A 26,467-nucleotide genomic window follows, 5' to 3' on the forward strand; every position below is an offset into this window, starting at 1 on the left:
CTGCCTGGCACACACCTCCACCCCTGGGCTGGCTGAGCACACTTCTGCTGATTCCTCACCTTCCAGAAGGTTCTGGGCTGCTCCTGCCTACATCCCCGCCACCCCACGCCACACTGTGTCCCAGGCTCTGGACACAGGAAACCTGGTCGCTTCAAGCAGGGCAGCCCCGGACACAGATGACCGAGGGTCTGACTTCTGCTACTGACGACCGTGGCCTCCTACACCGTTGGATGCGGGGAGGGGTGTGGGCCAAACCAGCTTCCTCTCATCACTGCTGATGGGGGGGGAGGGGCTAGGTGAGGGGTTGAGCAGCATCCCTGGCCCCACCCAGTCAATGCCAGGAGCCCAGTCATGACAACCCCAGATGTCCCCAGACCCTGTCCAGTGTCCCCTGGATTGAGGGGACAAGACGGTCCCCATTGAGGCCAAGTGGGTATGGCCAGCTGGGAAAAGACAGCACTGAAAGGCTTAGAGCTGTGCTGCCTGACATGCGGCCACTGGCCACGTGTGGCCTCGAACACTCAAGATGTGGACCGTAGGAACTGAGATGCTCCCTGAAGGCAAAACATACCATCTTGCCAAGACTTCGTACCAAAGAACAAAACAAAGCAAAAAACAAACAAAAAATCTAAATCAGAAGACCAGACTAATTTTCCATATTGATTACAAAGTGAAATGGTAATATTTTGGCAATATTGGGTCTAATAGAACATACCATCAAACTACCTTCACCTATTTCTTTTTCTTGTTTTGAATGCGGCCTCGAGGAAATTTACATCGTGCCTGCAGCTGAGTGATGCGCGTGCGTGGTGGGGGCATGGGGCAGCGAGACCCGCCTGACTCTGCCTGCTGGTTCCGCACATTTTTCTTTCCATTTCCCCCTGCCCCATCCCTGGACCGTGTGTTACACTCAGAGAAGGGGCTGATCTGATCCTGGGTCGCCCGTGACCCTGAGCAAATTAAACAGACTCTTTAGCTGGCTCTTACCCGCTAGCTCACACACTGCTAGCCGGGGCTGCGGGTGGAGGCTGGAGGCTCTCTGATGGAGCTGGGCCATCTTTTCCGGATCATCATTTATTCCTCAGTCACCTGTGAGCTGCTCAGAGCTCAGGGAGAGGAACCAGGTGGGGACAGTCTGCTCTCTGGGGACTCAGGGGACAGCACACGTGGTTTTGAAAAGTGCTTTTGAAAATGATGCAAACATGGAGCTGAAGAGAAACTTGCACCTACAAGACACTTGGTATCTTCTTCCAAACCAGGTGCAAAACAAAACGACAACAAAAGCAAAAAACCCAGGAGCAAAGAAAACCCAAAACCCAAAGGTAAGAACACCCATTGGGCAAGATTCCGAAGCTCTCGGATTCATTTTCTGATTGATTTGTCTTTGGACCCAGAGGTCAGAGGAGCACGGGGGGGGGGGGTCCCAGGGCCCCCAACACAGCGGCTGCACCATCTCACACACTTGGCCATCTTGGGGTTTAAGGAACAGCCACGAGGAACCTTGACACAGAACAGGGTCTCTCACAAGAAGCTTGGGAAGGCCTGGAAGCCCCCAGCGACCTGGCTGCTGGACCCCACATTCTGCCTGGATCCCCGCATGTCAGGAGACCCCCGAACAAACAAATGTTACATTTTAAGAACCTGCCCCCTCAGAACAGAGGACCTATAGGCTCGCCTGCCTGTGGCCACCCTTGGCCAGACCGTGCACCAGGGGAGACGGGGTGTGGGAACAGAGGGTGCCAAGTCTAGGGACGTCCACAGGGAGCAGTGGGCAGGGGAGAGAGGGAGACCCCTGGCTGTCAATGTCAGATCTTGGTCTCCAAGACTCTGGAGTGTTCCCAGCTGACTCGGAGAGGGAAGGGAAAGAGCCACGTGTTGGTGTCTGGCTCTTTTTTTGAAGGGCAGTGGGGTCCTGGCGAAGTAACACAACAGTAGAGGATGCAGACCCGGCCGAGTGGAGCAGGTGGGCTGGGAGGTGCCAGGGCCCCTCTCTGAGGCCACACTGTGGGAGGTGCCTGCTTTTGAACCATCACCCCACCTCCCTCACCAACCCTGGAGGCCTTACCCACTGGCCCCTAACTCCCACACTGCTAGGACCCTGTCAATGTGGTCTTACTCCTTGCAAATGGGAGCCAGCTGTTGGCAGGAGTTGGTCAAGCCCAGGGCCTGATGGGTACAGGACTGGCCCTAAGATGCACCTGTCTGACCGCCAGCACCAGCACCATGGGCCAAGACGCTGAGCCACAGTTCACCCGTTAGGCCTTCCTCTTCTGAAGCTCCTGAGGGAGCTGGGGGACCCACAGAGTGACACCTCCATTGCTTTGAGTTATCTTTTTTATTCTTTTCTAAATCAGGTGAGTCTTGGGCGGGGGTAACTCAAAAGGCAGAAGCCTGGAAAGCTGGTCTAAGGAGCTACCAGCTTGTCTCCTCTTTGGTGACCACAGAAAAAAAAAACACAGACTGGAAGGGTCACCCTAAGAAGAAAAGGATCCAACAGTTCCCACAGGGCCACAAGTCCCCAGCTTCTGCTGCACCTTCTCCAACCCCAGGGCCAGAGTGGCGCCAGGCCCATCACTCTTGGAGAACCCTTCCCCTGCAATTTATCACAGATAAGTATCAGCTTCTTTCAGGAAGTATTGGGGAGAGGGGAGGCTCACAGCTCATCTTCAGAGGGCCCTGCCCTCCACCACTTCCTACTGCCCTTGGCCTGGAGGCAGCCTTCTCCATCAGAGGTGGCACAGCCCTAAAGGTGGAAAGGTTGGGCTTTGGGTCTTGGGCAACGTGCAGACCACAGCAGGGGGCCTGGCTGGACACCCCAGAGGACACCGGGAGCTAGGACCTCACCCCCGCCGCCTCATTTCCAACTAGCTGCAGCTGAACAGTTCAAAGCCCAAGAGTGACGTGCCCTGGGCGGTCACTTCTGATTTGCTGGGCGCGTGGAGGTGACAGCAAGCCACCCGCCCACATCTGTCGGCCTGCAGGCGTGGGGGAGCAGGCCTTATCTACAGGATCTGCTGGGGTTTCCAACCGCACCGACAGCTTGGAAACCCAGCACTTCCTTTCTGCTGAGTGAGTGTCGGCTCCTGTTGCCGCGAGCTGTCAGAAGTCTCTGTTCCACGAAGCATGGGTGAGGATGAGAGAGTCCCTCTGAGGGGCAGGCCATGCTCTGCTGAGGATGGGCTGCGGGACCAGAGGCAGGAGTGGCCGGGGGTGGGTGGAGGGAAGGGGACCCCGTGACGGCCATCAGGCTGACTGCTCTCTGGGAGGTGGTGCCTGGAGGACCACCTCACAGGGGCAGGTGTCAGGCCAGGGGGAAAACTTGAAACCTAGGGCAGCAACCCCCCTTCTGGTGAAAGGTGCCAACGTTGGGGTCCCTCCGAGGCTTCACCCCTTGGAAAGGAGCAAAGCCAGCTCCCAGTGGCTCCCCATCTCTCGCGGGTCAGGGCCACCCTTGCGGGAGAGACCGCCCTAGGCTGGCCAGGGCTGACGCCCAAAGGGCGAGGAACAAGAAGCACAAGGGGCACGTTTGCTTTTTCTTTCCCGGTTTTGTTTTGGTTTTTTCTTTAAACCTAAGGAAGCAGGTTCCGAGAAGACGGCACGAAGGTGGCGCCCTTCCCAATGCGCGTGGGTCTCCACGGAGGGCGCGGCAGGAGGAGGCGGGAGAGGAGGAGCCGGTCCTGTGCAGGACCGTCACACAGCGGCGCTGCGCGTGGGCGTGCTGGGCTGGTTCAGCCGCAATGTTTTACACAACCAGCCGGCGAAATCCACTTCTTCTACCTCCGACCGTTTGATGAAGGCATGGTTCTGAAAGGGAAGGAATGGCGTGAGCAGCCTGGCCTTGGCCGGACGTCCAGGCCCCCGGCCCAGGGCACGTGCAGGACTGGGGAGGGGAACCAAACCCAGAGCGGGGAGGCCCCAGGCCCCCCAGCCTGGGACAGGGTCTCAGGTGAGGGGGAGGCTGCTCTGTGCCCCCTGGAGCTCAGGGTCTCCTCTGTCCCTGACACCCCACACTTCTGACACCAGGGCCAGTCTCTGCAGGACCATCCCGGGCACCGTGGGGTGTGTGAAGCAGCCTCCCTGGCCCCACCTAGACAATGCCAGGAGCAACCCCAGTTGTGACAACCACAGATGTCCCCAGACATGGCCCAATGTCTCCTGGGAGCAGAGTCACCTGGGTGAGAGCATCTGATCTGAACAACGGAACTCTCTGTGAGGATAGTAAATTCCCTATATGTCCCGTCCAGGGCGGGCAGCCACCGGGGCCATGAGGCTCCTGAGCCCTTGAAATAGGGCTCATGTGGCTGGAGAGCAGAACCTCGTGTTCTCCATCAGCATAAGTAACTTAAATAGCCGCCCTGGTAGCGGTTCCCGAACAGGATGGCTCAGTGCCAGAGGCTCCTGGTTTGCAAGGCCAGGACCACTGCCTCTTATGCCAGCTGGGAGCGGGCGAGACCACCCTCAGCCTTCCCAAGGTGGGCGCGGGCCTGGTGAAAAGCCAAGCCAAGGGAAGAGGGCTCCTGTGGTCAGAGCGGCGAGCTCAGCCTCACATGCACGCAGCGTTACTCGGGAAGGGGCCTGGAAGCCCTCTGTGCCCCGCGAGATGCGCAGAGCTGGGGGCGGGGGTGGCACCATGGGGGTTTCAACTCCTCTGTTCCGGGGATTTGCGTATTCCGCAACAAAGACATTTCTTATATCGTGTGTTCCTTGGATTCACCAGACTCAATAAGGAGATTCTGGAAGCAGGTGGCTGCAGACCCAGTCCCACAAGGCGCTCCAGGCCAGGCCAGCTCTTTGGCCCGCAGCAGACCGACTGCCACTGGGACACACCGCCTGTAGCCACAGCTAACCGAGGGCGGGCTTAGACAGGGTGCTTTCCTGGAGGAGGCAAGGAAGCGGAGGCCCAGAGGCAGCGAGAGAGAGCAGCAGGACACACCCCGCGGGGGAAGGAGCGCCCTGTGCCGATGCCTGCGGGGGGGGGGGAGGACCTGTGGGGGGAGGTGCGGGAAGGCAAGGAGTCTGGTCCTGCAGGGCAGCAGGCAGGGGCCTGGGGCCCGGGGCCCACCGCAGGGCATGGCTCGGTTATTTAAGGTACCACATCGCAACTACCCTAAGAGGCTCCCTCTCTCCCGCGTGGACAGCTGAGACTGAGAATCCATGTCTTATGTCTGTAACTGGCAGTGTTTTCTCTCTCCGGGACACGAGAAATAAATAAGGGGCTGCCTAGCATCGGGGGAGACTCAGGTGGGCAGACCTGGTGGCACAGGAAGAAGGCCTCGCGTCCACTGCTGCCGTGGGCGCAAGGCACTGCGACAGGCAGCCCTGCTGGGGGAAGGCGGCTTTCGGTGACCACCTTGGTTTTCAAGGATATTGAATAGCGTGGGTTTAGAGGAAGGCAGACACCCACATGGTGTCAACGACGCCTTGGAGCCCAGTCATTCAGTCATGCGTCCCAGGCATGTGGGCCCCTGTATTCCCCCGCAGCCGCTCCCCATGTCTCCCTCTGGCGAACCCAGGAGACCCACGGGGGTCCTCCAGTTGGCCAAGCTCCCCATGTTCCCTGCGATATGCTTGCTTGGGGCAAGGACAGCCTGCCAGGGGCCCATCTCCCCACAAGGAGGAAGAGGCCCTGGGCACAGCCTGTGACCCCAAAACCTGTGTGCCTCACTTACCATGAGCATCTTCAGATCCGCTCGCTCTGCTGGGTTCTTAATTAGGCTGCAGGTTCCGGGAGGCAGGAGAGGACAGAGGGTGGGGAGACAAGACAGGCAGACAGTCAGTGGCCGTCAGGGAGCCCTGGGACCAGGCAGCCCCCGCCCTGGCCGGTCAGAAGCCTGCGTCCTGCCGCCCTTTGCTGCCTGGCTCCTGTGGTGGGGGCCCCACCGTGCTCTTGGGTGTAAGAACAGGAGGCCCCGGGAGGGAAGAGCAGAAGTCTCAGCCCAGGACAAGAGGGAAAGAGGGTGGGAAACCTCTCGAGGCTTCTGGGTTGGAGGCCCAGCAGCAACCAAGGCTGCATTTCTAATAAAAACCCCAAGTTTGGGAGTCCAAATGTCAAAATGGAACTTTTTCCTTCAGAAAAGCAGAACTGTCTAAAGGCAGCTGCTCTAAGTAGCTCAGGGTGGTGTGGCAGCTCTTCAAACACAGGCCTCACAGGCATACGGACGTTTACGGGGCGGGGGGGGGGGCGGCCGCACCCCAGGGAGCTAGGCCGTCCAGCGGCTGTGCCGGGGGCCGGCCGTGCTGGCGTCCTGACACGTGGGGCAGCGGGGCGGCCCTCCCTCCAGGCCCCAGCCCACCTGCGAGGTACTCCTCGGCCTCCAGAGGGTGGAGGGGCTGGGACAGCCCAGAAGCCGGCTGGGAAGGCGTGCTTGGGGGCTGCAGGGCCCTGGGCTTGCGGGATTAGGAAACCAGGGCGCCTGACGGCCAGGAGCTGAGGTGGGAACAGTATCACTTCCAAAGAGCCTGGACTCCTGGTTCACTCCAGGCGGGGACACTAGGGGATGGCAGCTGGACACCGTGACTCAGCAGCCTCGGGAAGGGAACCTGGGCTCTCAGGTGAGCTCTGCGTCCCGCCAGACACTGCCACCGGCCTGGCATCCCTGACAGCCGGGGACCAGGAAGCAGGCAGTCTGGCCCCCTCCCTGCCCACCCCAGGCTGGGGGCTGTGGTAGCTCACCATTTATTTACAAACTCCTGGAAGTCCTGGGTGAAAACGCCGCTGGGCAGCTTGGGAGGAGGCTGTGGGACAGAACAGACAGGTGGGGGTCAGATGCTCAAGGATGATTCTGGAATCAGGGGAAGAGACGCTTCCCAGCCCTGCGGGAGTGGGGACAGCGTGGCACTTTCCAGGCACCCTCGGGTGCACTTCTCCTGGCCCTGAGCCTTTACTGTCCTGGGGGCAGCCCACTGCAGGCGGGCAGAGGGCACCCACCCCCAGGCTCCTCCAGCGGCTTCCCAGGCAGCCAGCTGGGTTGGGTTCTTCCCAGATTTTCTCTCAAGAGCTCTTGTCTGGGGGTCACAGCTGGTTCTAGAAGGAAGAAGGACAGGGCTCATCCTCATTTTACGGACGAGAGTGGTTACTCTTGACCACAGGTCATCCTGTCTCGGCCACCCCGCTCTGGGGGTGTCTTGGAATGAGCTGAGGGTCTGGACCTCAGGGAGGCAGTAAGCTCCAGGGGTTTGGGCCCCAAAACAGGGGGAGTCTGAGGGGTCTGTCCTGGCACAAGTCTGGGCGTGCAGACAGCGGTGTGCAGGGTCAGGCCCTGTCTGGAGGGGGTACTCGCTGGGCCTGGGTGTCACTGCTGTGTCACCAGAGCCACCTGCCCTGTTCCACCACCACTGACTGGGCCCTGAGCTGCTCACCTCAAGACCTAACCCTGGGCCAAGCCCGGCCACCCCAACTGCAATGGGCCACTGGAAACACACTTCAGTCAGAGAAGGCCCAGGGAGGGTGACCCGGTCGTGCTGAGACAGAGGGCCGTGGGGTCAGGCCTCACTCAGCCCCTTCCCAGCTGCAGGCCTTATGCCTGGATTCACCCATCTGCACAATGAGAGTATTCGTGCTGCCCTCTCCCAGGGTGGGGAGGGACTGGGTGCGCACCCTGGGCCTCCTTCCCAGAGATGGGGGTCTGGGGGGTGGGGACAGGGACGCTGAACTTTCCCCGAGGAAGGGGGAATGATTTAGGACTTCACGCACAGATGTCAAGATGCTCAGAGAAGGAGCTGCTGGTGACAAGAGCTGCAGGGAGGGGCCAGGCTCCTGGGCTCAGGGTGGGAACTCTGGGTTCACCTCTATGAAAACAAACAAAAAGGAGTCCTTTGGGGAGGGTGGGCTTGTGCAGGGTTGGGGGAGTGAGGCCATCACCTTCATGCCTCATAACCTCCTGACAACCACAGCTGGTCTCCATCTCTCCCCACAGCCCCTCCCCAAAAGAAGCCGGTCTACAAGTCCGGCTCCCTTCTTTCCAACAGGAACGGCTTAAACCCGCTGGCCCGAAGGCCCGCCAGGGCCCCAGGCACACACCTCATTCACGATGTAGTCCAGCAGCTCGAAGATAGCCATGGCCGGCCGGCTGTCCACCCCATGACCTGCCCAGGGCAGAGACAAAGACGGGTGAGATGGGCAGGTGGCCGCCGCACTTCTGTCGGGCATCAAGGTCCGAGTGCGCTGAACACAGCCGAGCGCCTCCTCCCCACCCGGCTGGAACCAGAGGCGTGGTGCCGCAGCCCGGCTGCCTGGCGACTGAGCTTGCCTTCCTGGGAAAGTCACTTCTCTCCTGAGCCTCCGGTGAATTAACAAAACAAAACAGCAAAACGAACAGGAATGTTTTTTGAGAAGTCACAGGTCTGGCACAGTGCCAAGTCTGTGCTGTACCGAAGTCAAACCCCTGCCCCCTGGTGCTGGTGGGGCATGGGGGGCCGGGCAGGCAAAGGCGGCAGTGTGACCTTGTGTGGACCTGCTGGTGGAGACGGCCGTGGGCCCGAGAGCCGCTCACGACGGTGGCCGGCTGCATGGCTGACCCCTGTCCTAGACCCAGCTGGCCAGGCCCGTGTTTGGCAGCTGGACTTTCGCCTTCTGTCCCCAGTCCTGAAATGGGCACTCGGGCTGGGGCCGGGGCTGGGGGAGGTGCTGGCAGGCCGAGTGGCTTGGCACAGCCCACCGCTCCTCCCCGCCTGGAAGGCCCAGACACCATCTGGGAGTCGGGCTGGGAGGGCGGGGCCAGGGCCTGAGGACACAGATGCAGGGATGGGGGTTCTCCCTTCAGAGGAAATCCAGACACCTCAGCAGTGTGGGTGTGGCACCAGGAAAGGGGAAGGTCTGGGCTTGAAAATACTGTGACAACCACCATCTAAAGACCCAAGTGTCCCATTAACAGTGAATAGGTACACAAAAGCCACCCACACAGTGGAATACTACGCAACCATAAAAAGGAACAAGGCACCAACACTTGGCACAGTGTGGACAGACCCTGAGAACACAAGGCTCGGTGAGAGAACCAGACAAAAGAGGCCACACAGCGTGTGACGCCACTGACGTGAAACATCCAGAACCGGCCAGTCCACAGAGACGGAGAAGGGGCTCCTGGCTGTCAGGGGCTGTGGGGGGGACAGGGTTTCCTTTTGGGGTGATGGAATGTTCTGGAATCATATAAAGGTGGTGGTCAGACCTTATGAAGATATAAAAATCTGCTGAACTGCATGCCTGAAAAGAGTGGGTCACAAGGTAGGTGAATTCTACCTCAATAAAGCTGAGAAATCAACTGATCAACTGCAGCCCAAGGCCTGGTCCTCTGGACCCTCACTTAATTCAACTGTCTTCCTGTCACTTGACTTAAAGAAAAAAAATCACAGAGCCCTAAGCGCTGCTTCCTAGTTAGACCACCTGAGCCGTGACCACGAGCCGGGACCCCGAGCCGGGACCCTTCCCCTCGCCAGCCCCCGGCCTGGTGGAAGTACCAGCCTGAACTTCACAGCACAGGTGGTGGCTCTAGGTACCGAGGGTCCTCTGGGGGCCCCGCCGGCCCTCCGGCCCCACCCACCCCCGCTGTGTGTCGGGGCTTCATCCAACAAGCCACCCAAGGAGGTCCTGGCCCAACACAGCAGACGCGGCACCGCAGAGCCCAGGTGGTGGGCACAAAGGTGCCTGCTGGGCAACCCTTTCAGCTTTTCTGCACCCTTGAACGCTTTCGTGATAAAATGCTGGAAAAACCGCCCACCCCGCGCGCAGCTTGGCTGAGGAGAGTTTCTGGGCCCCGCCAGCTGGCAGCAACAGGTGCAGCTGCCCCGGACGGGACAGTTTGAGGCGCTGCTTGCAGAGCTGTCCCCAGAAGCCTCGGGACCATCTGAGGACTGCTGACCACAGTGAGCATGACCCAGGGGGACAGGTGGCGCTGAGAGAGGCCAGAGGGGAGGCAGCTGCCATCCCCGGGCGCCGCGTGCCCTGTCCAAGCCAGAAGTCCCAGGCTCGGGCCCTACCGCTGATGGGGCGTCCAGGGGGTCTCGGCCGTGGTGAGATGCCGTGAGGCTCTCCTTCTGCACCGTCGACCATGGGCCGGCCAAATATCGCCTCCAGCTCCTTGGCGTCTGGCGGGGGGATGGGGTACCTTCCGATGGACAGCTCCACCAGGGACAGGCCCATGCTCCAGATGTCCGACTGCACCGAGTAGTGAGTGCCTTGCAGCCGCTCTGGCTGTGGGCGAGACAGGGAGGTGGAGGGGGCTGGTGCATGCGGGGTAGGGGCTGGCACCCTAGAGTGTCTCCCTGGTTCCCCTGCAGCCCCATCATGCCCTGTCATCCCTCTGGAGACCAAGTAACAGGAAGAAAGCAATTCCGTCTCCTCCCTCCACCTGCTTCCAGCTGTGCTGACGGTGTCTCCTTAAAGACCCACAACCCACAGGTCGTTGTCTCTGCTCCTGGAGAAAGACCAGTCCAGGAAAGACAGCTGTTAAGCAGACTCCCGCCAGACTCACCGACATGTAGGACCGCGTGCCCACGAAGGAGTTGGCCATGGAGTCGATGAGCTGCCCGCTAACCCCAAAATCGCACAGCTTGATCTCCCCTCTGGAGTTGACGAGGATGTTCGATGGCTTCACGTCTGGGAGGAGAGCTGGCGGTGAGGATGCCCCGGGCCACCCGCCAGCCCCACCGGGCCCCAGAGGCTCCCAGCCCTTACCTCGGTGCATGATCTGGTGCTTTTCCCGGAGATACGCCAGGCCCCGCAGAACCTGCAGGGAAACCGCAGGGCGGTGCTGTGTGGGGGACTGTCCTCTGGACAGGCCCTCAGGCCAGACTGCAGGGGCCATGTGATGGTGATGACATCCGCACAGGCACGCACCTCACTGACTCATATGACTCCCTGCCCGGAAAGCAGACACTGCTCCTCTCGTGAGGCCCGTGAGAGCTGGGACAAGGCCTGAGGCCCCGTTAGTGGGGCTTTGAGTGTCCAGGCAACTGCCCCACCTCGGAGGTCACCCCTGTTGAGCACTTTGGTGCTGAGACAGTGCTCAGGCCCCAGGCCGATGTGGTGAAGGACGCAGTGGCCCTTTCACCACGTCAGAGAGGAGACACTCCATGATGACAGCACGGAGGGACACTGTGTGCCTGGGACCAGGCCCCCAGCATCTCCAGCAACCCATCCGGATGGGGTAGGGGAGCATCATCCCCACCATATAGGGCAAAGGGACACCACCAGCTCAGTGCCACAGCTGGTGGAGACTGGCACCAGAGGCCATCTTCGCAGGGGGCCACTCTAGTGCCTACTACTGGCTCCCAGGGGCTCCTCGAACCCTGGCCGCGTGGCATGGGGGCAGGAGTAAGAATGAGCGGGCGAGAGCGTGCAGCCAGGAGCGCACACTCGCACACTTACCGCGATGCTGACCTTCCCCAGGATCTCTTCCGGAATTCTCTTGGCTTCTTTCAACACCTGGTCCAGAGAGCCACCATCCTAGGGGCAGCACAGAAGAGAGAGGAAAGCCACTCTGAGCCGTCGCCAGGCAGGGCTGGCAGTGCAGAGACGGGTCCCCAGGGGGATGCCAGGGCAGCAGGTATAAGAACGGAGCATTTCCCTGTTTCCCAGTGAGCTGGTGCCCAACTTCCTCCACAGGAAGCAGAGACCAGACCACAGCCAAAGGCAGCCCATCGGCCAAAAGCAGGGACTCTGGCGGCCCCTGCTGCCTCCAGGGCCTCAGGAAGCGGAAAGGGTGCCAGCACGCTCCCCAGGCGGCTTGTCCTTCCCGGAACTGAGGCCCACAGCTGGATGGCGTGACTCAGCCTTCCCGAGGTTGCCACGGCAGCGGCGGGCGGAGCAGAGCCACGGAGGCCAGAGCTCCACGAGGCCTGTGGCCGAGCCACCCACTCTGGGGCCTGGGTCTCCTCCGCAAGCTGGGTGCAGCCGTGGGAAGTGGAGGAAGAACCCAGAGGCAAGGCCCGTAACTGCCCAGTGCAGAAGGAAGGCCAAGTCGACTGACCCCTCCACTGCTCCCCCGCCCAAGCCCCCAGCTCCACCAGGAAGGCTGATGGCGGAGGGGCACGGAGGAGGAGGAGGAGGAGGAGGAGGAGGAGGAGGAGGAGGAGGAGGAGGAGGAGGATGGATGGCTCCGTCCCTCTCCTGCAGGCCTAGCCCCTGCTCACCGCCCCGTGTGTGGGATGTCCTGCAAAGGACCTGACACAGGTGACTGCAGTCCATCCCCCAACCTGGGCGTGGCCCCAAATTCACATGGTTAACGAGGAAATGGCAGAAATCAAGTGTCTTGCGCAAGGTCTCCTGGCAGTACTTGGAGACCGAAACCCAGGGCGTCGCCAACAGGCCCAAGGCGCTTCTTCAGAGGGGGCTCCAAGGGCCCCAGGTCACTGGGCGGACTGGAGCTGAGGCTCGAGGGGCGCAGTGGGGATGTGGCCAGAACCTGCGCTCGTGGCCAGGTGGCCCGTGCTTTCTCTTGGGCGTTGCTCTAGGGCTCCTGTGGCCACCAGCTGCCTCTTGCTTCACTTGGGGGAGGGGGAGAAGCCTGGGTGCTGCCCCAGCTGTGCTTGGTGAGGAGGGCACGGTGGGAGTTCTGGAAAACCCAAGGCACTCTGAAGCTTCAGGATCCTGTGTGCGACACTGTCGGCTAGCGCCAGACTGAGGGCGGGGGCCGAGTGCAGGCAGACGGTGAGGGTGGCTGAGGAGGAACCCAGGCGATCGGCATTCTGCCCAGCCCAGGCCTGTCTCACATGGGGGGAATTCCTTTTATTCTTCTCATTTTTTGTTTTAGCAACCTTAAAATTTTTTCTTTAAAGTTAGTGATCTCTGCTCCCTAACACAGCCCCTTTCATTCTTAATTTTCTGTAGAGCTGTGATTTGTTTGCTGGATGAGGATGCTCAGGGTGAGCATCCACGGAGAGGCTATGGTGGCCCAGGCCCCGTGCCAGGGTCTCAAGTCAACTCAAAACAGCCCCGTGGCGCAGACAGCACTGTTCTCCACAGCAGAATCCCCAGGGAACTGAGGACACGGGGCGGGTCACTCTGGCAAACGGGGGAGAGTATCCTGCGTGTCGTGTGCATGTAAAGCAGCATGTTCGGCCCGCATCCGCATCTCCCGAGTTGTGACAATGCAAATGTCCCACACGTCGCCCAGGGGAGAACCCCTGGTCCACAGCTAAGAAGACACATGGACAGGATGTGGCGCGGGGGCGTCACAGCTGGGTCACTCCTCACACACGACCACACGCTTTCATTGTGTGTGTGTGTGTGTCTCCTAAACATCTCCGAAACCACACTTGCATTAAGCAGGGAGTCTACAAATACCTTTCTCTTATAAAAATTCAAATGCAGATAAATTACACTCTGATCTCCAACAACTCCACTTGCCTCCCCTGAAGTGTAACTTAGACTCTTCCAGCCCCTTCTGTGCACACACAGAGAAACACAGAGTTCTAAACCTGTCTGCCTGCCTATCTATGTGTCCATCCATCTAGATCTGTTGCTGGGCTCGGATCGCGCGTACCCCCCTCTGGGGGCTTCTCGCTCGGGGCGTGCACACTGGCTCCATGTCTCCACCGGAAAGCAGCCCGCACCGCTCCACCTGCCCCTAACTGACAGACGTGTCAGACTTCTCACCATCACAGAGCAAGGTAGCACATCCTTCCACAGGTCTGATGAGCGCCCAAGAAATACCAAGAGGTGCCTCTGAGCAGTCAGTCAGCTGCTCCCTGGCTGCTCTGGCCCCCAAACACCCACTGTCTTCTGGCCCACACCCCAAGTTTTCCGGGTGATAGGTCTAGGCGCCGGGAGGCCACCGTCTTGCTGTTTCACATGCTGGCCAGGTGAGCTTCACCTTCTGGGCCAGATCCAGGCTGCTCAGCCCCAGTCAGGGGGCTTTTCTCACAAGCTGGACCTGGAATTTACCTGGTCGGAAACTAGAACCAATTCTCAAAAGATCCTGAGTAGAGAGGAAACCTAACCCTCAACAGGGACGGCTTGACCAAGCCAGAGGCCGACCAGGCAGGATGTCACGATGGCAAAAACTGAGAAACGGAGGTGATGCAGAAATACAGGGAAATGGCTGAGGCAACAATGTCACAACCAATTTTCCCAAAGCTCACACACGCACGGACCAGCCTGTCTATTCCTCAGCCCCCTGGCCTGGCGGGCAAGGTGTGAGATTCGTCCCAAGTCCCGCGGTGAGACCGCAGGGGGGACCACAGAGCGCCCTCTCGCTGCCACGCAAGGTGACTCCACGAGGAACCAGCAGACACGAGGATCCCAGCAGAGTGGCAAGAGTCCTCTCACCGCTTCATTTTGTCTTCCCCGCGCCTTCCTCGCCCAGGGTGGCCCCCCTTCCAGCTCACTTCTGTGGGCTGTAACCCCTGCCAGCAGAAAGCAGGGAGTTCGGACCACGCCTGAGGGTGTCTTTGTATCTGTGGCACCTACACCTCTACCGTCCTCACGTGCTCGCTACAAAAGCGAACCAGAGGAGTCCGACCAGGAGGTTTAAAGGGTGAGCGTGACAAGCACAGAGCCCCGCACGTGCCCCTGCAGCCCGGCAGCTGGGTCAGCGCGCTGCCGCGGCGCAGACACCTCGCCCCACAGCCGACGCTTCACACCCACCCAGACCCGGGGTGGGGGGTGATGCTGACCCGCTTTTCTGCAAGGGAAAGAGACTCCGAACTCAGGGTATTTGGGGAGGACGGGAGGAGGGGGGAGGGGGAGAGAGAGGAGGGGGAGGGACAATCTACAGTGCAGACCTGGCTCCCCTCAGACCACACTGACTTCACGCCCTTTCCCCGCCCGATTCTGTCTGCACAGTGGCTGCCGGGGGGGGGGGGGGCAAATCTGGCCGCCCTCTCCCAAGTGAGGAAGGGGCTCCGCCAGGACAGGCGGGGGAGCCCCTTCCCGGGGGCACTCCCCGGACGCTGCCCTCCCTGCAGGCGCCTGCTCAAATTCATTTCCTGCCTCCGTTACAAAACTGTCAGAGGGGACAGCGCACTCGAGGCGTAACCGAAGCTGCCTGCCTAAAGCCACATGGCATCCTGGTTTTGCAAGGCCCCCAAGGGCTAGGGCCAGACAGCCGAGGGCAGACAGAGCCCTACCTGGCGGACGCTGGGCGGAGGAGGGCCGGAGGTGTTTCCTCTGGGGGCCTTCGGCTCTGACCACTTCTGCTTTCGATACACCCAATCCCACCCATTTCTGAGCCTCGATACCAGAGTTCCTCAACAAGGGGACACAACAGAATTGACCGTGGTTTAAAAAAATCACCTGCCACCACAGAGGTCTGATCCCACAGGCCTCCAGCCCACCGCCCTCTCACTGGGGGATCGTGGGAGGGAGAGACAAGGCTCCCCCTGTGCACCACTGCAGGCCTCAACGCTCACACAGCCTGCTTGGGTGCAAGGACTCTCGGAGCAGCATTACTTGTGACATGGCGGGGACTGGGAGCAGCCTCAGCGTGCTCAGCACATTACCTGCCAGCTACCTGTGGATGCCAGGAGGCTGGACGGTAGGAAAAGGCAAAACTGTCAGGAAGGTGGGGTGGGTACAGCTCAGTGGTAGCGCGGGCTTAGCATGCACGAGGTCCTGGATTCAATCCCCAGTACCTCCATTAAAACCAAAAAATATTAGGAGGACAGTGTCTGGTATCCAATAAAACAAAGGCATCTATACAAGCATACGGCTGTACTGCATCCACCATCTCCACACGGGTCCCCTTGGAAATAGGATGGGGGCCTTGAGGGTCTCAGGCAAGGGGACGTCTGTTCCTCAACCTGTGTGAACTCTGCCCGGTGACTGGGGGACACTGACGCGGCTCCGGGGTTGGGGGTGCTCACCATGTGCTCCATGCAGATGCTGATCTCCCCGTCGCTGTAGAAGGCCCCGTAGAAGCCCACAATGTACGGGGAGTTGCACTCGTGCAGCACCTGCAGCTCGCGGATGATCTGGTTCCGGATGGCCGGCTTGATCTCCAGGTGGATCAGCTGCAGGGGAGAAGAAAGCGGGTTCAGAGCCAAGCCGCCTTCTAAGGGGAGCCGGGAAGCAGCGGGTATCCATCAACCCATGAGAACTGAGAACACAGCCACAGACTTGAACGTGAATGTTCGCAGCAACGTGAGTCACAACAGCTGAAAAGCAGAAGCAGCCCAAGTGTCCTGAGTCAGCTGAAGAAGGGACAGACACACGTGTCCCTCCACACGCGCGACATCAGTCACGGAAAGGAGAGCAGCCCTGACACTCGCTGCCACGGGGACTGACCCTGAGAGCACGGTGCTGAGTGAGAGAAGCAGACACAGGACGACACACAGCGTGTGAGTCTGTGGATGTGAGACGTCCAGAACAGGCCAGTCCACAGACACAGAGAGGGGGCTCCTGGCTGTCAGGGGCTGGGGGACGGCGGAGTGACTGCTAAACGGGCTGGCGCGTATTTCTGCGGTGATGGAATGTTCTAAGACTAAGGTGGTGATGGGTGCATGGCATTGTGAAAATATACTAAAAGTCACTGAGTGAAATGCTCTACAAGGGTAAATTATATGGTATGTGAATTACATCCCAATGAAGCTGTTTTCAGAAAAATGTCATAGGAGGCAACATTTTTCACTTGGTTATGGGGGGAGTTCTTTAAGAGTTTTCTTCCCACCAAATCACACAAAGTGCCAGCCTCTCCCAGGAGAAGGCGGGTGACGCCCTGTCAGACATGACGACTATGTCACTTCTGCCCCCAGCCCCACCAGCAGTGGGCTTTCGGGGCCCTTCATCCCTCCAGCCTGGAGACAATACAGAGAGAGCTGCCACCTGCCACCCTAGGATCCCAGCTCCTCTTCTACTCGAGTTCCAGTTGGCAGAGGGGACTGTCACCAAATTCATCACAACGTGTGGAAAGGTGAGAAACAGAAAGGATGGTCCGGAGAGACATGGAAAAGACAGCTGACAAAAGGCCAAGAGCAGTGTCCAGCTCCAAACCCTGCACAAGCCAAGACCCACCGCCCAGCGGGAGAGAGCCACGGCTGTGGGTCCCTGTCTTAGCTCCTCAGGATCCTAGACGCGCCAGCCATCGTGACAAGGCAAGAAAAGGGTGTGATTTCCACCCCTTTGTCAGAGAGGCAGACCCAGATCCCTGGTATCTGAAAATGACCGATACCAATTCAACAGACATTTCTGCAGAGTGGGTTATATGTGGGGCCGATGATGGGGAGAAAGACACAAAGGTGGCTCTGCTTGGAGGAGACCTGCCATCAGGGGAAGAGAAGGGGTCAAAACAACCCCGGTATGGCGGAGGTGCCAACGGGGTGACTCAGGGCGTGGTGATACTGAGGCCAGGCCTCCAAGGACAGGTGCGAAGAGGCCAGGCGGACAAGGTGGGGCAGGCGCTGGAGGCAGAAGGACAAGAGCTGCCTGTTGGAGGGGCGTGTGCTCAGTTCAGGGGGGCACAGGGTAGCACGGCCTGCTCACTGGCCCACATCGATGACCATCAAAACCTTGAGAACTGTGGCAGATCTGGGTGAAACCGTGCCTGGTGCCCCCGCCGGCCCCAGGCAAAGCCTCAGCCCTCACTTGCAGGGTCCCCACTGACCCAACCTGCAGAGCCCAGCTCTGGCCGTGGGCCTGGGACACTGCACTTCCCCCTCGGGCTCCTCCAGTGGGAAGGTGGGTCACACCAGAACTCCAGTGGCCACACCAGGGAGGGAACGCCCAGCATGTGCATGCAGACATGCCTGGAAAAGGCGGGATGCGGGTCTGAGAGCAAAGTGCTGGCGTCTGTGTGCAGTGCGGCAGGCTCACCCGGGAGCTGCGAAGTCAGCACCAGCGCCGCCCACAGAAACACGGCGTGAGCCACCAACCGAACTTTGAATCCTCCAGCTATTGTGTTAAGAGTGCAAAGAGACAGGTGAAACAAATCTGTTTTGTTTAACTCAGTGAAATGCATCAAAAATTTACTGTTTTGACATGAGATCAAGGGAAAGAAAGATATTAATGAGTTTTTTCACACGGAGCACCGGAAACCTGGTGTTTCTGCACGTACAGCACAGCCCCGGTTCACCCTGACCGTGTTCCGAGGGCTCGGCACCCGCGTCTGACCAGGGGCTTCCTCATGGATGGTGCTACTCTCTGCCAAGAACTTCAAGGAAGCTGCAGGTGAATGACTGGGGCGGGGGTTGGGGGAGACAGAAGGGGTGGACAAGACTGGGCCGAAGTGGACGAATCTCATAGGTCCCGGGAGCCTGGAGTTGGAGCCTTAATGTGAAATAAAGCCAAAGGAAGTCAGGGGCTTTCAAGAAAGATCCAGTGAAGAGAGGACACAGGGGTGGCTGCTATGTGAACACAGCTTTGGTGGATATTATAACTGGCGTGTGTAAAGTGAACCTTCCAGATTGACTAGGAACCACTGCTGAGGGTGTACAGAGAAAAAGCAGGAATGGGACGAGGGCCATGTTTCTGAGCACAAATGCTTGCAATCTGCCCTGGCCCTGGGGGGCAGGCGGGCAGGGAGGACTGCCCCACTGCACTAACCAGCAAGTTCAGGTTCAGAGATGTGAAATCACATCCCCAGGGGTACACAGCTGGTGAGTGGTCAGGTAGGGTCGGGCCAGGCTCACAGAACACCAAAATCCACACTCTTTCCCCATCAGCACCTGGCTGACAGCTGATTAGATAAAAATGGTGCTAGTTCAAACCCCTGGAGTTTACGGCTGTTCTGACTGCAGAATGGGGGATATGTGTTAGGAACGGGGCAGGGTGGGTGGGTGGTCCACAAACTAGGAAAAGAGGGAAATGGGTTATGGAGGCAAAGCCTTGACAGCTCCCATTGGGTCATTAACTGCAAAGGGCAGACTCTGCAACCCAGACACTGCCCCAGCTCAGACTCAGTTTCTAGTCTGTGAAGCGGAGCTGCTGACCCATGTGAATGAGAACACATGTCAAGGTCTCAGCACTGGCTTTGACTTTGGGCCATCACTCGAAAGAAGGCAGCTAGTGTTAGGACAGAGCCTCGGGCAGGTCCATAACCTCTGTTCTGGAAGCAAGCAGGGGCCGACGGGAGGGACACACACGCAAGGCCGCAAACGCAGTCACCTGCTGCAAGCAGAGGGAAGCCAAGCACGCTCTGTGTGCACAGCAAACGCGCCGAATTCTTTGCAGATCCCCTCTGGCCCCCGCAAAGCAGAGGTTTGGTTCCTAGGGCTCTCACAAGGACGCACAAGACAGGACAAGACGCTCGAGTCAAGAAAATATGTACAAACAACAGTGAAAATGGAGACCAGTTTTCTGGGGTCTTAGGAAGCTGGTCTCACTGCTCTCCTGGTGGCAGGTCATACTGGTCACGACGATCCCCTGCCCATCAAAGGGGCCGGAGGGATGCTAGCCCACAGCAGATCTGGACAGGCCTTCCAGAAGCCCCAGCCCTGCCCTCACCCTCACACCTGGCAGGGGCTGCATCTGGAGATCTGATAAGCTCACACACTTGGAATGCATGGAATTCCTACTCAACTTCCTGGGAACTGGAATTCCACCCAAGGCAGTGGAGGAAGGACTGAGGCCACTGTTCCTTAAAACCCACTTTGTCCCGTCAGTTTTCCCACCTGTGTCCTCAGCTGAATACAGGGTGAACTGGCATTCCGGAAGCCCTGCACCCCCACAGACTGGCCAAGGGCTTCTGGGCCACTGGAGACTGACAGCCCTGAACCGCACGCCAGCCGGCAGGTCAGCCTCCGTGCTCACCATATTCAACCAACACTGGTGGGTGCCTGCTCCGACTGAGGTCCACACCCCCTAATTTTTGGACCTTTCTTAACTTTTTATTTTGAGACAATATAGAAGCACAGCAACGTTTGCAAAAGCGGCAGAGAGAGTCCCGTGCACCCTTCCCCCAGGCCCCCCAGTGGTGACCACATCTTCTGTGACAGAGGCCAGTATCAAAGCTACGACACTGACATCGGGACAGGACCGCAAACTAGACTACAGGACTCATCTGGCCCCCCAGCTTTAAACCCCAAAGTCCTACTTCACAGGCTTTCAGGAGGCTGTAGGCAAACTCATGGACTCACGTCTATGCAAGGCATGCTGGCGGCCGGCCAGCGAAGCCCTCCGTCCCCAGCAAGGACTCTGTTCCCAAGACCCCCGTCTCTGCCTGCACCTCACACCTGCCCTTTACTCCCCGTGCTTTGGCCGAGCAGACCAGGGACTTCTGGGGCTGCTCTGGTTTTGAAAAGGCTGCCTGCAGTAAGCAGACAGAAATAGAAAGCGTGTGCCTGTAGGTTTCAGGAGAGAGGGAGGTGCTCTGGAGGCAGGAGGAATAGCTGCAGCGCTAAACCCCAATGGAAACCAAGTGCAAGGTTCCCAGGAAAGGCGGGCAGATCCACCCATCCCAGGGTGCGGGGCGGGCAGTTTTCCAGAGTACAGTTCAGAAACTACAGACCACGGGCTTCTGGGAAAGGGGGCTTTCTATGTCCGAAAAAATATGCCTGTATGAGCAGAATAATCCTTCAACACAACGTCCACTGGTTACGTGGGTCGGAGCCCCTCTGTCCACGTGGTGACCTTCTCCTCTGCACCACTCGACATCTCTCAGGGATCCCTCCCCAACAAGTGGGGGGGAGGCCACACTGTGGCACAGGAGCCCTGATGAGGAAGGCACCAAAGGGTGGGGTGACAGTTGATTTGATGTGTCCACTTGTCTAGGCCACAGTACCCAGCTGTTGGGTCAGTATCTCTTTTTTGGGGGGAGGGGGTAGTTAGGTTTATTTATTTATTTATTTTTAGAGGAGGTACTAGGGATTGAAGCCAGAACCTTGTGCATGCTAAGCATGTGCTTCACCATTGAGCTATGCCCTCCCCAAAGCTGTTGGGTCAAACACCAGTCTAGATGTCATTGTGAAGGTATTTTTTAGGTGTGATTTGACATGGAGATCATCAGACTTTGAGTAAAGCAGATGACTCACTACCATGTGGGTGGGCCACATCTAATCAGTTGAAGGCCTTAAGACAGAGGTCCCTCAAGGAGGAAGGAATTCTGCCTCCAGAATGTCTTTGGGCTCAAGCTGCAACATCAACTCTTCCCTGAGCCTGCAGCCCACTGACCTGTCCAACAGACTTCAGACCTGCCAGCCCCATGACTGTGTGAGCCAATGCCTTAAAATACCTCAACCTGCCCCCCAACACACACACACCTCTAGTGGTTCTGTTTCCCTGGAGAACCCCAACTAACACAGGTGGTTTGGGTGCCTCATTGCCAAGGGACTCCCCTCAATGTGACCATCACTACTGGCAGCCCATCCGGGTCGGCAGGGTCTTCTGGTTGTGCAGTCAGGGTGATGCCGACTCTAGGGGACCTGATTCTCCTCCTTTCTTCCCCCAAACTCCGCTTGCTACCTTTCTCAAACCAGTCCCTTTCTGGCAACCTCAATTTAAGACATCCCAGAAGGCAGAGAGCGGTATCAAACGGAAGAGTTGTGTGAGGCAAGCCTGCATTGCCACATTCTAACTAGAACCCATGGCTGGGGGCAGGGCTTCCGAGCCCAGAAGCCAATCAGACACCAGAGGCCTGCACCTTTCAACCCTCTCTCCCATTTTCACGGGACCTGCCCCCACCACTCGCACCATGCACGGCCCTGCCGGCCACCTCTTACCTTTCTTGCCATGATGAGGCCCGAAGGTCTGTGCTGGACCTTGGTGACCACCCCACCGTTCCCGGCTCCCAGCTCTGAGATCCTTTCAAAGTCATCATCCTTGAGCTCCCCGACCTTGGCCTTCTGGGTGAGGAAGGCTTCCAGCCGCTTCTTCTGTTGCTCGTCGAGTTCTAGCTCCTCCAGCTTCTTCTGGAGGTCCACCAAGTTTGCTCTGCAGAGACCCCAAGGGCACGGGTTAGCCAAGAGCGTGCAAGCCACCCAGAGATGATTCAGGCTGAGCCGAGTTTACCGCGTGGCCACTGCACGCCAGGTCCCGGGCTTGTAGCTGGGAGCTGAATGAGACCTGATTCCTGTGCTCAAGGGCCCTGTGATCTGGCAAGAAAAAAAAGACCACCCACAGACACAGCCAAACTCCCCGAGAACTGGGGACACTGCTCCTCTCCCCACTCATAAAGGTTAGGAGGCCTCAGGACTTAAAGGACCAGCTCTAGTCTGACAGCCCTGGTTTCAGACCCAGGAGCCCTCCTTCCTGACACAAGGGCTCCAGACCACAGGAGAAGGAGACGAGGGGATGGGGGAGACAAGCCCCAGGGTTGGGGGTGAAGACAGGACACCTGTCTTTCACGAGGATGGAGGCGCAAACTCATCTTGAGTGGCCTCAGAGCAAAGAACTAGAAACCACCAGGCGGATGACAGAAGCCACAGCATACATGCTTCTAATTTACGTGAGTTACACACAGGCACCGGAGGGGGAGAGGAGAGAGGCCCAACCTAAACAGCGAGGACCACTCCAGGGCATTCTGTTCAACCAGCATGCTCTTATTACATCCTGAGCGTTGCTGTAAACATTAGGCCTTTCTACACACACATATTCCCAGACCTGGTTATTAAAAGCCAGCCACGTACACTGCACTGTACTGGGTGACTCGAGGAACTTTCAAAGGAAATTTTGACAGTAAGCTATTTTCACCAGTGCCTTGACTTTGAACCAACTCCTGGAGTAAAAAGCAGTTCTTTATAAGATGCTAGCTTAGAGCACACAAGGACTACCTCAGTGCAGCCACAAAGAAATAGAACATAAGCCATGTGTGCAACTTAAACATTTCTAGCCATGTTAAAAAAAAAAGTGTCAGGTGAAATTAATCCATCTGGAATGCATAGTGTACTTACAGCTCCCCCGAATCTGGACAAGCTACATTTCAAGTGCTGGCTACGGCCAGGGGCTGCTGGACCAGACAGTGAGTGCAGCTCTAAGAAAAGTCTCTAAAGGAGAATGGGCCACCTCCGGTGGTCCTCAGCCACTGTGTATCAGGGCACGTAAGCCAAGGTTGATGGCCCACCTGGGGGAGACCTCGTGGGGGGATTCGGGCAGGGGATGAAGGGGAAAGAGTGGAGTTCTTGCAGAAACCTTCCAATCCCCAAGTTCAACCATGACTTCCTGCAACTTACAGAGGCATGAACAGAAGGGCACACAGGAGCAAGATGACATGCCGCTGGGTGATTTGACCTGAGCTGGTACTGCGAAGAGGTCGCTGGGAGGTGGGGGCTGGGGCCACTTCCTGAGCAGGTACTAGAGCTTTGACCATTTTGTTTAATTCTCATGACCCTCCTGGGAGGCAGCTCTCTGGGAGACCCAGCCCACACAGGAGGGAAAAGGCTCAGAGGTTAAGTAACTTGCCTGAGGGTCACAAGGCAAGGAAGTGGCAGAGGTGGGAATCACACCTGTGTTGTTCCTGCCCACAAAGCCTGTGCTCGTGGTAGTGACCCCTTGAGCCAGGACAAGGGCCTAGCAGGTGCTCACTGAATGACTGGTGAACGCAGACCTGGATGAAGAGGGAATGAGGACCCAGATGGACAGAGGAGGGAAGGCCAAAGAATGAGCGTATGTGCCACCACTCCCTCACCGTAGGGCTGAAGAGACAGCATTTGCGGCCAGACCCTGGAAGGTCTCCGGCACTGGCCTCTGACATCTAAAATGCATTCTGGAGTCAGCTGATTAATCCATTTTTAATTTATTGGCAACTCAATGGCGGTTATAAAGAAAAAACCCTGGAATTCCAATGGCTAGCTTCCTCTACAGGGGGAACTCTTGAAGGGATGGGAATCAGAAATCACGTAAAAGAACAAGAATATGACAACGGAGCTCTCTTGTAAGAATAAGTGCATTTTTGGAGACTAAGGAACACATCCCCAGACGGATCTGTGCCCTCAGGGACAGAGAAAGATGTTAACTCACACACACATGCATCAAGTCTGGCCGCCTCCATCCGGTGGCAGAAGGCCAAGCCCCCTGAGAGGCACCAAACGTGCCATTCGCCCTCATACCTGGGTCTCACGGGTCACAGCACAAGCACAGCACCCGGACCTGGGCCAGGGGCCCCCACCAGTGCCCCCTGCTCCTTCCTCGGACCCCTTCCCTCAAGTCCTCTTGTCACCCTCAATCACCTCAAACCACCTGCATTTCTCCAGCTGCTGGAGGCTTTGCTAATTCATTCGATTCAGAACCTCTGCTAATCTGCTGTCAGGGGTTCCAGGAGCCCTGGACTTCTTTCCTGCATGGCTCCCAGTTCCCCCCACACCCCGAACTGTCAAAATCCCCCTTACTCCTTGCCTCTTCTGGGCCTCCTCACCACTCTCCCCAGGCTCAGGGGCTCCACCCTCTAACCCCTAGGATAGCAGGATCTTCTTAGGTGCCCCTCCCCCCAGATTTCCTCAGAGACCTCCTACTCCTGAGGAATCCCTCCCTCATCCTCGTCTAGCAGGCACCCCTTTCCCTTTTCCTGGACCTCCTCACCCCATGTTCACTCCTAGGGACCCCTCCTCACCCCATCCTTCCCTCTCAGGAACCCCATTTGCCCTGTCTTGGCATGCAAGGAACCCCCTCCCTCCACATCACTACTCAGGGACTCTCACCTTCACTCCGATTTCACTACTAGGGGCCCTTGACCCATCCTCACCTCTCAGGAACTCTCCCACCATCACCATGGCTTCACTATTTAGGGCCCCACACTCCCGTCTTTTCTCCACCAAGGACCGATTCACCACTCAGAGACCCCCACTCCATCTTCTCCCATCAAGAACCCTCTCCCAGCCCGACTGCACCACTCAGGGACCCATTCCCCCCAGTCTCGATATTCAGAGACCTTCATCCTCCTCTCCTCGCAGGGATCCCTCCCCAGACTTTGCTACCCAGGGTCCCCTCTACCCGCCTCTCCTCTCCGGGACTCCCTTTCTCGATCTTGCTACTCAGGGCCCCTTCACTCGCGTCCTCTCCACCCAGGGCCCCGTCCCCCTTCCTCCCCTCTCAGGGACTCCCTCCCTCAACCTCGCTACTCAGGGACCCCCCCCCCCCATCCTGTGCTCGCCCCGGCCCTGCCCAGCCCACTCACTCGGAGGCGCCCTCGCTGGTGGGGGACGGGCCCTCGGCGATGGCGGGGTTGATGGTGAGCGCCGGCAGCACCGGCTTCCTCCGGGCCAGCATCGGGGCTCCGCGGGCCGGCGGCGGCGGCACCTCTATCCGGGGCCCATAGGGGGCGGGCCGGGAGCGGGCGGCGCCGACGCGAGCCCGGGGCTGCGGCCTCGGCCTAGGCCTGTGCCCGGGTGGCAAGGATGGGCGGCGCTGAGGACTGGGGCCGAAGGGCGCCAAAGGGCGCCGGGGCTGAAGCCGATAGACCGCGGCAGTCGAAGACGGACCAAGGCTGGACCGAGGCTGACGCTGCAGCCAGAGCCCGGGAGGCCAGAGAGGGAGGGAGAGCGACGAGATCACGGGCCGGTCTCTCGCGAGAGCCAGAGCGGGGGCGCGGCCCCGGACCCCGCCCCTCGCCGGGGCGCGTGCGCACCAGCCTACGGCCGCCTCCCAGAAGGGGAAAGCGGCGGAGACCGACTCGAGGCGGTGCCCGAAGCATGCGCAATCGTTCGCCTCCACCACCGAGCGTGTGCGCATGCGCTTGGGGCTCCAGGTTGGGGCGCAGGGGGAAGCAGGGCGAAAGGAAGGATGCGATGCGGTGGGCAGATGTGCGTAGGGCGAGGTCAAACCCTCAGACTCTTGCAGGAGCCAGACTGGGACTACAGGAGCCAGTAAAATCTCAAAAATTGTGGGAGATTTCAGCTGACCTCAGAATCAACTTAAGTATTTTTCCAATTATGGACACCCCCCCACCCTAGCCCCCACCCGCCAACGAACTTATATTGGTTACCATCATTCTTTAAAGAAAGAGAGGTCATTAAAAAACTTTTGTCCTAATGGTGATGGTGGTGCTAGTACGTACGTGCTACATAAAATTTACCATTTTGCCATTTTCAAATGCACAGCTCACCAACGTTAAGCGCATTCACGTTGTTGTACAACCATCCTCACCATCCATCTCTAGAACTTTCTCATCTTCTAAAACGAAACTCTGTTCCCGTTAAACACTCACTCCCCTTTCTGTTCTAGTCCCCCACACTACCACTCCACTGCCTATGAATTCAGCTTCTCATGTAAGTGGAATCAGGCAGTGTTTGTCCTTTTGTGTGTGGCTTATTTCACTGAGCATCACGTCCTCAAGGTTCATGCATGTTTGGCGTCCGTCCAAATTTCCTTTTAAAGGCCGAATAGTACTTCTTTGGATGGATGGACCACATTTTGTTTATCCATTTATCCATGATAGACATTTGGGTGTTTCTGCCTTTTGGCTGTTATGAATAGTGCTGTTACAAAATGGGTGTACCAGTATATATTCAAATCCATGCTTGCAAGTCTTTTGGATACCTACTTGGAAGTGGCATTGCTGGTGAATCTACGTTTAGTTTTTTGAGGAACCATCATACTGTTTTCCACAGCGACTACACCATTTTAAGGGAAAGGTCATTTTAACACCAACTATAAAAAAAAGGAGGAAGT

The 26,467-nt window shown here is 58.2% G+C and overlaps 1 protein-coding gene across 2 annotated transcripts; it reads right to left on the minus strand.

The window, feature by feature from the left end:
* Positions 1 to 2,320: 2,320 nt before the first annotated feature.
* On the minus strand, positions 2,321 to 25,369 carry MAP2K2 (mitogen-activated protein kinase kinase 2). 2 transcript variants are annotated; one of them, XM_031436959.2, is made up of 11 exons: positions 24,975 to 25,368; positions 21,586 to 21,796; positions 15,799 to 15,945; positions 11,363 to 11,440; positions 10,670 to 10,721; positions 10,467 to 10,591; positions 9,973 to 10,186; positions 8,021 to 8,085; positions 6,674 to 6,735; positions 5,670 to 5,715; positions 2,321 to 3,804 (listed from the first exon to the last, which is right to left on the minus strand). In XM_031436959.2, the coding sequence occupies exons 1-11, from the start codon at positions 25,064 to 25,066 to the stop codon at positions 3,691 to 3,693; spliced, it is 1,206 nt and encodes a 401-aa protein (XP_031292819.2). In that variant the 5' UTR covers positions 25,067 to 25,368; the 3' UTR covers positions 2,321 to 3,690. The 2 variants fall into 2 exon arrangements, 1 of the variants encoding a protein (XP_031292819.2); XR_004131831.2 differs by lacking the exon at positions 2,321 to 3,804 and adding an exon at positions 7,694 to 7,788 and having other exon boundaries at positions 24,975 to 25,369.
* Between the last annotated feature and the right edge of the window lie 1,098 nt (positions 25,370 to 26,467).

This window comes from Camelus dromedarius, chromosome 27 (genome assembly GCF_036321535.1).
Source record: "Camelus dromedarius isolate mCamDro1 chromosome 27, mCamDro1.pat, whole genome shotgun sequence".
Taxonomy (NCBI): Eukaryota; Metazoa; Chordata; class Mammalia; order Artiodactyla; family Camelidae; genus Camelus; species Camelus dromedarius.